Raw genomic sequence first — 14,541 nt, forward strand, 5'->3', positions numbered from 1 at the left:
GTGGGGGCGCGTGTACTGTTGCATAAATTTACAGAAATGCCCCTGTTGCTCTATTCTTCCAAAAAATTAAAAAATGGGTATTTTTGTCCAACTCAAAAGGTGCACCTTGCTAATTTAGACCCAACTGGGTCTAAATTAGCAGCCCCCTATATATATATATATATATATATATATATATATATATATATATATATATATATATATATATATATATATGATCCATTTTTCTTTGTTAAAAAAATATAAAATAAAAGTCTTCACTCAAAATATTATCAAAGTCCAAAACTAATAATCTTCTAATTAAGAGAAAAATTGCCAGAAAAATAAAATTTTTACAACAAAACCAAAATTTCAACAAAAAAAACGGGTGGAAAAGTGGTATTAACAATTAACCGTTATTTTTCTTCTTTATTTTGACTAATGGTATTAACCGTTTATTATTTCGTCGTTTTTGAAACACTCTCCAATCTTCCTTCCTTTCCCATTTCCATTCTACCGATCCACCACACGGTGACGAAAAGACAACAATGTCCCTACCTTTTACAGATCGGAACCGTCGCCGCAACGCCAAACCACATCAAAATCCAGTTCCCGATGCAAAACGCGATGACGTGGAAGGTGGATTCGACGGTTCATCATTCACCGGTGCCGTATTCAACCTTTCAACCACAATTATCGGTGCCGGAATCATGGCTCTTCCTGCTGCCGTCAAACAACTCGGATTGATTCCTGGCTCAATTATGATTATTCTCTGTGCTATTTTAACAGAATTTTCAATTGTTACGCTCTTGAAATTCACACGTGTGTCTAAAACGTCGACGTATTCTGGTGTTGTGAGGGATGCTTTTGGTCGCATTGGTCGATTTCTTTTGTTGATTTCTATTATCTTCAACAATATGGGAATGCTTATTGCCTACATGGTCATTATCGGTATTTTTATTTTTATTTACAATTACAATAGGCTCATTATCATTCTTTGATTGATAGTTTGATTTATATTTCCAAAATTTAAAACATTTGAATTAACTTTTTATTTTATTTGATAAGTTAGCTGATGACTTATAGTTTATAGCGGATAAGCTAATCGAAGTGCTTGTTAAAATTAGTCAACAACTAGCTGATAATGTAAAATGACATAAAAGGTCATTCTTAATAGTAGTAGAATCTACTAGTTTGACGTGTCAATCAATCTCCTACACCTTACAGTTTAAAAAAGTGTGATAAATTCATTCTCATATGATGGTTGAGATTCACCTGCTGTCACTATCTGGTTGTATGAAATTCATTCTCTAAAATTGTTGTCTGTGATGATTGTGTTATGCTAAATGCTAGTATGTTGTGACAGGTGATGTGTTTTCGGGAACGTGGTCGGAAGGAGTCCACTTTACAGGAGTTCTAGAAGAATGGTTTGGTCAGCGTTGGTGGTCAACGCGTCCTATCTTATTGTTGCTCACAACGATTTTTGTTTTTGCGCCTCTCACATCCTTCAGACGTGTAGGTACGTCTAATTAAGACATCTAGATTTATTGTGCATTTATCGAAATCACAATTTTTTGGTTACCAACTTTTCCTTACAAAAATAAATTGTTTGTGGAATATGTTACATGATGCTTGAATAATTTTATGGTAGTGTATACATCAAATAGTTATTGATTTGGTCTTTTTCTTGGTTTTACTATATATCAGATTCACTGAGATACACATCAGCATTATCAGTGGCATTGGCTATTGTTTTTGTGGTGATAACAGCAGGTGTTGCAATTGTTAAGTTTGTTGATGGAAGCATTGGGGTGCCAAACTTAATGCCCAAAGTCACTAGCCAAGAATCCTTTTGGAAACTCTTCACTACCGTCCCTATTTTAGTCACTGCATATATCTGTCATCATAATGGTTAGTACAAACTAAAGTTGCAGATTCTTAATTGTGTTGCAAGTGATTAATGTGTTTGTTTTACTTAAACTTGGATTTGATCCCTTGTTGAAATAGTTTTCTTTATCAAATTTTACTTAACCTTTTGCACAAACTTTGGAATAGCAATTCTTTTTCCTAAAACTGGAAGGGTAAGAACAAAAATGATTTCATCGCAATAAAGTTTGTATTACAAACCATTACGAAACGATCCCAAGTCCAGAACCGTCACTATATTTTTGAGATATTGTCCGTTTTTGAGTCTTGTGTGAACTCTTACAGTATTGTTCATAGTTAAAAGGTGTCTCGATGGGCTGAAGAGTGTGTGTTGTTTATATATTACTCTTAACCTCGACTTTCAAGACAAGTGAAACTTGATGGTGTACCGGAACAATAGCCCTTAGTCGAGGCTAAAGGGCTTGCCAGCTCTCATCTCACGCTTACAATTCCAAAGTATTGTCTGCTTTTGGGTCTTAAGCAATGTGAAATGTTTTAGTGTACCGCAACACAAACGCTTATTTATAGGTCACTTTTCATATTTGATTGGCTTAATTTTGTGATCATGAGCTTATAAATGTGGTATTATGCTTTTTACAACATCAAAAAGAACCACAACATGACTTGTTTTAATTTAATTGCAGTGCATCCTATAGAGAATGAACTTAAAGATCCATCCCATATGAATGCAATAGTTCAGACATCACTTTTACTATGCGGATCTGTGTACATAGCGACAAGTATTTTTGGAATTTTATTATTTGGAGACAACATACAAGATGATGTACTTGCAAATTTTGATGGAGATCTTGGAGTTCCTTATGGTACATTTCTTAATGATGTAGTTAGAGTGAGTTATGGAATTCACCTAATCTTAGTGTTCCCAATTGTGTTTTTCTCCCTTAGACTCAACCTAGATGGTCTTTTGTTTCCACATGCCATTCCTCTTGCATTTGACAACAAGAGATTTTGTTTTGTGAGCATAATTCTCATGGCTTTTGTTTTTGTTGGAGCAAATTATGTTCCTAGTATTTGGTATGCCTTCCAATTCACAGGTGCTACGACTACCATTGCTGTTGGTTACATTTTTCCAGCTGCCATTGCTCTTAAGTAAGTTATCAGTCTATGGCCAGTTCTCATAACACTCTTCAATTTAGTCCTCAAAATATTCAAATATAATAAATGCTCCCTCCGGTCCTTTTTATAAGAAACAACTCACTTTTTAGATTCATTATGCATCTGGTTTATAATATAGACCAAATACATCTGTTATTCAATGAACTTAAAAAGTCAATTGTTTCTTATAAAAAGGAGCGGAGGTGGTAATCTCTAAAGTTCTAGAAAATTTGGTCTTTAAAATTAACTAAAATTTTAAAATGATCTATCAAATTTGATCACATTAGTCTTACCAAAACAAAATCAAAGACAAAGTAACCAAGAGAACTAATGTGATGGAGAATTTTCAATTTGAATATTATGAAATTTTGTTAGTTTTAGGATTAAACTTTGTTAGACAATTATGCTGTGATTAGATTATTTAATAATTTTGCCTTTTTCCAGAAAATAGGGTGATTATCACATATTTAATTTTGTGATTACCCTTTGGCAGGGACAATCGTGGGGTTGCAACAAAAAAAGACAAGTTGTTATCTTTGTTAATTATAGTTTTGGCTGTCTCATGTAGCACTTTAGCCATCTTTAGTGACTTGTATTATAGCACTTTCAGTAAAAAAACAACATTACATGAAGCTTAAATATTATCAGGATTGATGTGATAGATTATTTTATTAATCACATTGAAATCATTCATTTGCCTCCAAGAAGTTATTCCTCTAATTAAAGTAGTATCTACTCTTAAGCACTTTCTAGAGTCAATAATTAGTTTTTATTTGCTTGTGGTGTATTGACTAGTCAACTTGTATATTCTAGATAATGTAGTCTTTGAAGGACTCATATATAAACAACAATTCACACTATAGATTTATTAAATAAATAATGTCTGTGTTAATTATTCAATGAATTTAAAATGTAAATTGTTGCTTGTACTATATGACACTGGGAGAGTAGTTTTGTTCTACTGTTTTATTTGTTGTCTTATTGTGTATATATAAATTTTGAGTATTCACTCACCTACTCATTTTATTCTCATAAATAACAATCTCATCCATAATTGTATTCTCATAAATGACATATATATGATCATTTTTCAAAAGATTGCATTGATAAAAGGCAGAACTCCAACTCATACTGCATCTATACAACATTGTTAGTGGTCAAGGCAATAGCAGTAACTTGTTTAGATTGACCCTCACAAACTTGTTTTGAACCTAGCAAAAATGAATGATACATATAGTGAGTTTAGTTATCCTTTAAACATGTAATAATTGATGTCTTTCTTTAATGAAGAAAGATATATATACCTTGATTATAGTTATGATTTATGAATAATATATGGTACTATATAACTACATTTTGGAGTCATCCAATCCAACAAGAAGTACATTATTTTCAGGATAGAACAGAAGGCAAGACATGATACCATTGGTGGAGGTGGCAATATGGTTGCTAGAGTCTATAGTTATATATCATGCAATGTTAATGATTAGTTAAGTCATAATAATAACATTAAGCCTTAGTCACAAACTTTTTTTTTACAATGTTAGCAACAAGGATTAAACCTAGAACTTCATGCATATTATTCAAATTTCTCACCACTAGATCAAACTCAATGATTTGCCTTAGTCACAAACTTTTTTATATACTACTTCATTTTATAGGATACATATTTGTGTATCAGTACGTATATCATCACTATTTGGTAAAATGTTTTTTAAAATGTAAAATATACTTCTCCAATGTTGGAGTATTAAGACTATATGTCCATAAATCCATAATTACAAGTTTAAGAGGCATAAATCCATTTTGTCAACAAAAAAAAAAAAGAAAAAAAAAAAGAGACATAAATCCATAGTAACTATTTTAAGAGGGTAAATGATGTTTATATTTTGAGTATTAATCTCCTATAATCTAATTGTGTTATTTGAACATCAAAATATTGACACTATGTATGACAATGTATATGTTTAATTATATATCTCTCTCTCCTACTTTATGTTCTCTATATGTTATGAGTCTAGACCACGAGTTAGGTTTTATAGTGAGGGAATTAGGTCCATACATCTTTCTTTGAACGGTTATCCTCATGGACATGTGTAAGAAGATCCCCTGAATTCATTTATTTGACGGTCATAATGATGCTCTCGACTATGAGTTATAGGGTTGACTTGATAGTTGGGGTGGAAGAATTAAAGAGTAGAGTGATAAGAGTGGTCTTGATTTTGATTCTCACATTCAACAGAAACTAACAAATTAACAATTAACATGGACCGTTTCAAAAAATAATAATAAGACTTTCGGCCCCACTTCGGTGATCCTCTAGGACATGTCTATATTATGGTCTCCCAAGCACAAGTGATCATGACCATGTCCATCGTGCGGTATTCAAATGGCATCGACCTAGTCTGGAACACTACTCTTTCAATCACTCTTATTTACTCCTTCGAGTCTTTTGATAAGAAACAACTCACTTTTCAGATTCATTAAATAATTGATGTATTTAGTCTATAATATAGACTAACTACATCAACTTTATTTTTTGATTTTCACCACTAGTATTCGGCCCACTGGATCGCTTAATCTGGTTCGGGGGTCAGTTCCAACCCCTCTCTATCGCAGTTGTGGGGATCAAACTGTGATCATCCCTACCAAGTACAACAGCAATTACCAATAGACCAACTAACGATCGGTAGTTACATCAATTATTTAATAAACCTAAAAGTCAACTATTTCTTCTTCTTTTTTCATTACAAAGTCAATTGTTTTTTATAAAAAAGACCAATATAGCAATAAATAGTATTTATTACACTGGAGTTGAGACCTCTTACAAAACCTACTCTCCCATTTCACTTTCCGACAATAAGATCAAACAAGCTCCCACTACTATAGCTTCTTCACCTTCTCTTCTGTTTGTACTGGGTTGGTCAAAAAATCAAAACTTTACAACAACAAAAATGGCACCTTTATTCAAATGGTGGGGGAAAGAGAACAACAATCATCACCATAATGGAACCCCTGTGGTGGTGAAAATGTCTATGCTTGAACTTGAAGGTTCTTCTGATGAAGATTTTAACTCTTCTTTAAGAGACAACAACAAAAGAAGAGGTAAAAATGCTAAACAATTAACTTGGGTTCTTCTCCTTAAAGCTCACAAAGCTGCAGGTTGTTTAGCTTCTATCGCTCCTGCATTGTTCACACTTGTTTCTTCTGTTAAACAACGTGTGTCTTCTGGAAAAACCGATGTTGATGTTGTTGTTGGTGGAAATGGAAGTGAAAGAGAGACAGAGAATCTAACTGTGAAGACAAGATTATATCATTGTATCAAAATGTTTCTTTTGCTTTCTGTTCTTTTGTTTTGTTTTGAGGTTATTGCTTACTTTAATAAAAGTTGGCATTTTGGTTCTACAAGTTTGAATTTTGAAGTCAAAGGTTTTTTTGATTGGGTTTATTCTAAATGGGTTTTGATTCGTGGCGAGTATCTTGCTCCACCACTTCAGTTTCTTGCAAATGTGTGTGTCTTGCTCTTCATTGTTCAAAGTTTGGATAGGTTAGTCCTTTGTTTAGGTTGTTTTTGGATTCGGTTTAAGAAGATTAAACCTGTTTTCAAACTTGATAATGATGTTGATCTTGAGAATGGAGAAAAGGGTTTCTTTCCTATGGTTTTGGTTCAGATTCCTATGTGCAATGAGAGAGAGGTGAGAGACAATATTTTAGATCATTCATTGGCAACCGGACACAGAAACAACAGACACCGGACACAACACAAACACTGAAAAATTGACACCGATAATAATTTGAAAAAATGACAATTTCAAGTGTCGGTGTCTGACGCTGGGACACGCCTAATCTGAGGAGTGTCCGTGCTTCATAGTTTATTGGTCCTTTTTGTGTTGTTTTTTCATTTGTTGTGTTAATTTAACTTTGTTGTGTTTGTTTTTGTTTGTATAGGTTTTTCAGCAATCAATTGGTGCTGTTTGTAATTTGGATTGGCCAAAATCAAAGATACTAATTCAAGTTCTAGATGATTCTGATGATCCAACAACTTCTTCTTTGATCAATGAAGAGGTTCAAAAATGGCAACAAGAAGGTGCCAACATTGTTTACAGGCATAGAGCGATTAGAGAAGGTTACAAAGCAGGAAACTTGAAATCAGCCATGAACTGTAGTTATGTGAAAGACTATGAATTTGTGGCTATATTTGATGCTGATTTTCAGCCTACTCCTGATTTCCTTAAAAGAACAGTTCCTCATTTTAAGGTAATTCATTAATTGATTGATTGGTTCAATGTCGTTTTGTAACACACACCATGTGTGTTTATTATGTATTTATGTCCTATAGTAAGAGCCTGTTTGGATTGACTTTTTTGAGCTTATAAGCTGACATAAGCACTTGTAAAACTATTTGAGAGTACTTTGGGAAGCAGCTTGTGACGTGTTCTTAAGTTATTTTTCAGCTTCTTTTCATAAGCTCTCCAAGATAGCTTAAGCTTATTCCTTATAGATTATACAAAAACTATTTAACTTAATTTTATCTTTTGTTATAGAAATAACTTGTATTGTATGTAAGCACTTATACTTTAAGCTGCAGATTAAGTTGTTTATTCAAACTAGGCCTTATTTGAGCTTTCTATTAACATAAGCACTTGTGAGACTGTTTGGTAGAGCTTAGCAAAATAGCTTATGATATATTTATAAATTGTTTTCATCTTATTTCCATAAGCCCTCCAGGATAGCTTATGAAAAAAGTTTGAATTTATTTTATCATTTGTTATAAAATAGTTTATACATAACCACTTATATGATAAGCGTTTATACTAGCTATTAGCACTTAATTAAGTTTTTTATTCAAACATGGTCTAAATACAGTTTGAATAATCATTAAACATATATGGATGTGTTTGTTATGTTGTGGTAGTCAACTGATTGAATCACTTGGTGTGGTGTTGCTGCACAGAATAATGAGGAATTAGGACTTGTTCAAGCAAGATGGTCTTTTGTGAACAAAGATGAGAACCTTTTAACAAGATTGCAGAACATTAACTTGGCATTCCATTTCGAGGTTGAGCAACAAGTGAATGGTACTTTCATCAATTTCTTTGGTTTCAATGGAACTGCTGGAGTGTGGAGAATTAAGGCCTTGGAAGATGCCGGTGGTTGGTTGGAGAGGACAACTGTGGAGGACATGGATATTGCCGTTCGAGCTCATCTTCATGGATGGAAATTCATTTTCCTCAACGACGTCGAGGTTTGCTTCACATTATTATTTGTACCAAACAGTTTAGTGCTTTTATGTTCGTATCTCCCTTTGATAAGGCATCATCAATTCGAATCATGATTTTGGTTAAATAGCTTGTTTTTGTTTTGCGCTAATCATGGTTTTGGAGATCCAAACACAATATTGGTTTGTCATTTACTAACTGCAATTTGTTGCTGCTTCCAGTGCCAATGCGAGCTACCTGAATCTTATGAAGCCTACAGAAAACAGCAGCATAGATGGCACTCTGGACCAATGCAATTGTTTCGCTTATGTTTGCCTGACATTATACGTTCTAAGGTATATACTTATTACCTCTCATTTTACTTGTCGTTTAAGGTTAACATACGCTTATGAAAATCTTTTGTTATACTCTTTTCCAACAGAAAAATGGTAGGTTAAGATATCATTAAATTAACGACGGTATTTTGTATTTTCTTTTGCAGATAAGCATATGGAAAAAATTCAACTTGATATTCTTGTTCTTTCTTCTTAGGAAATTGATATTACCCTTCTATTCATTTACGCTCTTCTGTATAATTTTGCCAATGACAATGTTTGTACCAGAAGCCGAGCTTCCCGCTTGGGTTGTTTGCTATATCCCGGCAACTATGTCATTTCTCAACATTCTTCCAGCTCCCAAATCCTTCCCATTCATAGTTCCTTACCTACTATTCGAAAACACCATGTCGGTTACAAAGTTCAATGCCATGATCTCCGGTCTTTTCCAGCTTGGGAGTGCATACGAATGGGTTGTAACCAAGAAATCAGGTCGTTCCTCGGAGGGTGATCTTGTTTCCTTGATCGACAAAGGGCCAAAGCATCATCAAAGAGGGGTTTCGGTTCCTGATCTCGAGGAGTTGAAAGAAGAAATTCAACTACAAAAGGAGAAAAATGAAGCAGCATCAAAGAAGAAGAAGAGGCATAATAGAATCTACATGAAAGAGCTTTCTTTGGCTTTTCTACTTTTAACAGCTTCAGCTAGGAGTCTCCTTTCAGCTCAAGGAATTCACTTCTACTTCTTGCTATTCCAAGGCATATCATTCCTTTTAGTTGGTCTAGACTTGATTGGTGAACAAGTTGATTAAATCCGTAAGGGTAAAAAATAAAAATAAAAATAACCAGATAAGACTCTGTAGATTTGGATCGCATGCAGTCAGAATCTCATGCATTCACACAGTCAGCATATCAGTGATCGTATTTTGTTAATTGTTTTTTAAATCTATTATACCGAGGTTCAAATTTGGAGGGTTTAACCTTATCCAATGGCTATCGATGTGTTGGTTGCATAAATGCATGAGATTCCAACCTGATGCAATACAGGTTATCATACTATTGTATAGAGATCATACACAGAAAACAAGGATGAAAAAAAAAACCATATTGCTCATGTGAATCATTGAAGACAGTTTATGGGAACACTGCATGGAGCATAGAGCCATACAGTGATTCTTATCCAATTATGCATAATATAGACCCCACTCTATTATGTGATCATAGATAGAAAAGAAAAATAGGCAAAATTACACTACAAATCCTTTATCTTATTTTTTTGTAACAGTTTGGTCCTTTATCTTTTTTTTTTGTAACAATTTGGTCCTTTATCTTTTTTTTTTGTAACACTTTGGTCCTTATCTTATTTATTTATAAAAAATAAAGGACCAACGTGTTACAAATAACAAAAGATAAAGGACCAAACTGTTACAAAAAAGGGGACTAAAGTGTTACAAATAAAAAACATAAAGGACTAAAGTGTTATAAATAAAAGATAAAGGACCAAAGTGTTACAAAAAAAAAATAAAGGACCAAAATGTTACAATAAAATAAGATAAAGGACCTGTAGTGTAATTTTGCCAGAAAAATAATAGACTTTGTTTGGAAAGAGGTACAATAGAAGTTGGCTGTGGCTTAGATATGAAATTTACTATTTTTTTTCTTCATTTTGTAATTTTATGGTGATGGATCATGGATGTAGATTCTTGTTGGATTAATTCTTTTATTTCATATTAAAATTTGTGGTTTGAATTTCGAAAGAGAGTTATATATGAAATTTTAGCAGCAGAAAGTCAGCAAAAGGTGTCACGGATATTTGATGATAGTACAAGTTCAATGTGGTCCTATGCTTGAGTTTAAAAAAACTTATTATTTATTTTTCAAACACTATTTTAAGTAGTTTATGAGCTTATAGCTTATAACTTATTATATTTTCTTCCAATTTTATCCTTATCATCTTACTTGAAGAAAAAAAATTAAATATTTATTAAACATATCTCTTATGTCATTTCGTTCAACCACTAAGAGTTACTAAACACTACAAATTCAATTAGCTAACTTATTTGCTATAAGCTATCTTGCTATTTTTTACTAATCAGAGCCTATATAGGACATGTGAGACTTATGTGGGTGTGAGAGAGACTTATTTGATCCAAACTTAATTTTCTTAATTTTTGTGATTTACTCGGAGAGATTTTATATTTAGGGACACATGTAGTAGTAATATTCTTCTTAAAATGTTGATAGGGGGATATCTCAATACAAAATATTGGGATTAACTTTTATGCATGAAGGGTAATTTTTAAATGGTTAATCTTTTTTTAGGTAAATTAAGAGTATTAGGAGACATCATAGTGACTAGTAGATATCAGAAAGTGCATAGTATTAATCCGAAAGTGCATAGTATTATACCACATATGAGTTGTTTTTGACGTTATTGAAAACTCACACGCATAAAGTGGAGTGACCGTGATTCGAATCCCGGTCATGACGTCCGACAAACACTAGTAATTTCGACATTTCTGCCAATTGAGCTAGGATTTATGGACATCATATATGAGTTTATTTTTTTCTTACTAGACTAATAAGTTTTACATTTATATCAAAAATTACTAATGAATTTTACCATATATATTTCATTTGACTTAATCGTGAGAATTATTAATTTGATAAAAACAACTTCTCTTTGAGTTTGTTTAAATAATTTCACTAGAGAAAAAATTGGAATTGATATTTTATAAGTAACTTCTCTTTTATCCCTTTACGGATTAAACACTGAGATGGAAACATAAGCCTAAAAAACAAGGCGGATTCTAGTATGGGTATAAGCAAGACATATCTCTCACTTGTGAGGGAGTAAAAAAAAAAATTTAACCATCAGATATAATCAACGGTCAAGATGTGTTAAAAAATTAAAAAGGAGAACATGTAAAATTGTTCCACAGGATCCTATCTTCATACTACCTCAGTAGCATCATCTCCTTCAACATTTCCATTCGACGGCAGACAAAAACTCTGACGAACGAAATATGGTAATGATCTATATATGGCTGAAATTCAACACCACCATGCAGATACACTAGCTCGTAGTGAATCAAAAGTGCACAACATTGATGTTGAAGAAAAAGGAGAAGAAGAAAAAAATGATGAAAAAGATTATACACAAAGAGCTCAATATTATGGCTTCGAGCCGCTGTTTTAGGTGCTATTGATGGTTTACTCTCAACATCATCCTTAATGATGGGTGTTGGAGCCATTAGAAAAGATGATAAGACAATGATTCTAATGGGAATTTCAGGTCTTGTAGCTGGTGCATTAAGCTGATTCAATGGTGTTGAAGTTGATTATGATGTGAACACATGCTAGTTATTCAGCATTCAAGATATCCTATGAAAATGAAACCTTGTGAATTTATACCCAAGTAACAGCCAATTAATTACCACTACACAAAACTGCAAGTTAGAAAACATGGGACATGAATCTTGTCAAAAGTGCTAATAATAAAAAAAAATGAAGAAATAGGAAAGGAAAATATTAAAAACATGAGAACATTAATTGCCAATGGTATCACTCAAGAAAATCTTGTTTATTTATCAGAAAAAAGAATAGGTGTAAAAGTTTAGTAGTAGGAAAGTAAATTCATCTGTATAAGTTTTTTCGTCTTTTCTTTATTCCTGATCACAATTGCTTCTGAGCTGCATGTCCATTGGTGAATTCGTGTCCGTTAATTCACAATATGACACTGAATATGCACAAATGAAAAGACGAGGAAACACTGAATATTACACATCTTTTGTTTTTGGTATCAAGATTTCATTTTGCATAGAGTTTTTTTTTTTTTTTTCACTTTCCTTTTTCTTTCAATGGAGTTAATTAAACGTATAATCTCATGAATTAATAGTCCTCCAACTTTACTATAAAAAAAAAAAAAATGTTTGCCAACATTTTTTTAAGGGACTTTTTATTGCCAACTTAGGTCAGTCAGAAAATTGGTTAAATTCAATTAAACCTATATATTTTGAACATGTCAACTTATATTTGCAAAGTTCAACTTGATCCAACGAAATCTTAAGTATGTGGTTAGGGGTTTGATTATACGCATGGAAAAAATTCAGTTGGGAGTGGAAAACTCACCTTGTGTGCCCCATAGATTCTCCGATGGAGATTAATCATCGCTAATGATGATAAAAACTTCTTACTAATATCATTGTAACCCAAAGCTGTAAAAAAAACAATCATGGTAACAAACAAAAAAGGAAGGGAGTAATTTTCTTCACCATTTTACATGAATGCATATTTCAAGTTGAACTAAATCTTATTTAGCAAGTCAAAACTAAATAGTATTGTTTAACATTATAAGTACACGGTTATATTCACGAACCTTATTTAGATAAGATCAATGTCGCCAAACTTGTCTGCGCACCATGTTCTTTTATCCTTGCTATTAGCATTTTTATTTACTTTTGGTTCAAATCACTACTTCCTCATGTATTATGGTCGATATATCATCCATAAAATGACACATAACCTCCCTTTAGTTCATCATTTTGAGATGAATAATAGACTATACTATAGCACATGACTTATTTAAGCAAAGGAAAGAAACAAATAGTTGTCATTTTATGGATGAGAAATTAAAATGAGAGAAAAAGCAACTTTTTTACTAAGATGGAAACATAAGCCGAAAAAACAAACGAATTGGTAATTTGGTAAATATATACAATCAATGGTTCTTTCTTATCACATGGATGGTTGCACTTGAAGAAATAAGGTCATCATAATATTGGATTATGTCCATTTGAGGTAGTTGTACCACTATTCACTCATGTGAACCTTTCAAACAAAATCAACTAACTTTCTTTCCACTACCAATCAATCATCCAGCTTTACTTGTTCTGCATTCGGTTTTTGTGTTTTTCTTAACCATTTTATTAGTGTGAAGTATCATTAATTTTTTTACCGATAATTAACTTTGTTGGGAAACTTGATTGACCATAGAGCAACTCGAACGGCATAAAATTGGTTACGTCCGAGCATGGAGTGCTATAAAAAGTGGGATTATTTTGGATGAAGACCAATGAAGTCCGCCAACTGACAACGCAGTAACATGAGGAAGCAACGAAACTTTGCATGTTTCTTTTATATAAATAGTATAGTATTTTCTTTTGAGGATATTTGATTAAATAAAAATATATTCAATATGAATTTTTTTGAGGTAAAGTTGTGGGGTCAAATATGAGTTCTTTGGAGTTGCATCATTAAAGTAAAAAATGAGTGGGTTATTTTAAGGCGATGACATATTCTTTACTGTCGCATTAAAAAATGCACAAAAGCATAATTGTGAATTGATGTTTTCTCTCCCGACCCCGTGTTTATTTTATACCACCTAAATTTTCAATTTTATCCTTGAAAAAACTTCGGTTTGTAGAAATCGATTTTTTTTTTTTGCCTTGAAAAGAAATTTCGGTTTCTAAAAACCGAAATTTACTCTGAATTTGCACTAAAAAAAATTCGGTTTATGCAAACCGAATTTTTTTGTAAGGACAAAATTGAAATGTTGGGAATATAAAAGAATTACGGGGTCGGGAGAGAAAGCATCTTGTAAATCGAAGGATATGTGGCAGTGACATGCATTGTTGTGGGGCTGAATCGATAGTGTACTTTTGGTGTTATTTGCATGCCCACCCGGCACCCACTCTTTTGTTTTGGTGAATAAAGAGGGCAAAGCCCATGCCCACCCACTCCATCCATATAAATCAGGCATTTGATAAATGAATAAATTTTAAAAAAATAAATACATGAGATAGAGGTGTAGCTAAAATTTTAATTAATAGCTAACCGATAGGAAAAAATAATATGTAGAACAATGAGCCAATGATTAAAATATAAACGTGTATAGAATTTTTGTAATTTTGAACACAGGATTTGGGCTTGAGGAGTATGATATTGTCATTTTGGGCTTTGGGCCCATGAAAAGAAATTTTGAATACAAA

General features: G+C 32.7%; 2 protein-coding genes across 3 annotated transcripts; both read left to right on the plus strand.

The window, feature by feature from the left end:
* The first annotated feature begins 231 nt into the window (after positions 1–231).
* LOC123917309 (amino acid transporter AVT6A-like) lies at positions 232–3,693 on the plus strand. Of its 2 annotated transcripts, none has more exons than XM_045969002.1 (5): positions 232–930; positions 1,346–1,498; positions 1,687–1,890; positions 2,550–3,015; positions 3,515–3,693. In XM_045969002.1, exons 1-5 carry the CDS (start codon positions 528–530, stop codon positions 3,657–3,659), a joined length of 1,371 nt encoding a protein of 456 aa, XP_045824958.1. In that variant the 5' UTR covers positions 232–527; the 3' UTR covers positions 3,660–3,693. The 2 variants fall into 2 exon arrangements, with proteins under 2 accessions (XP_045824958.1, XP_045824964.1); XM_045969008.1 differs by having other exon boundaries at positions 412–930; positions 3,466–3,538.
* Positions 3,694–5,829: 2,136 nt separating this feature from the next.
* On the plus strand, positions 5,830–9,785 carry LOC123917324 (probable xyloglucan glycosyltransferase 12). The gene is made up of 5 exons (XM_045969016.1): positions 5,830–6,716; positions 6,970–7,278; positions 7,976–8,266; positions 8,462–8,575; positions 8,722–9,785. The coding sequence occupies exons 1-5, from the start codon at positions 5,976–5,978 to the stop codon at positions 9,361–9,363; spliced, it is 2,097 nt and encodes a 698-aa protein (XP_045824972.1). The 5' UTR covers positions 5,830–5,975; the 3' UTR covers positions 9,364–9,785.
* The last annotated feature ends 4,756 nt before the right edge of the window (positions 9,786–14,541 follow it).

This window comes from Trifolium pratense, linkage group LG1 (genome assembly GCF_020283565.1).
Source record: "Trifolium pratense cultivar HEN17-A07 linkage group LG1, ARS_RC_1.1, whole genome shotgun sequence".
In the NCBI taxonomy this organism is placed as follows: Eukaryota; Viridiplantae; Streptophyta; class Magnoliopsida; order Fabales; family Fabaceae; genus Trifolium; species Trifolium pratense.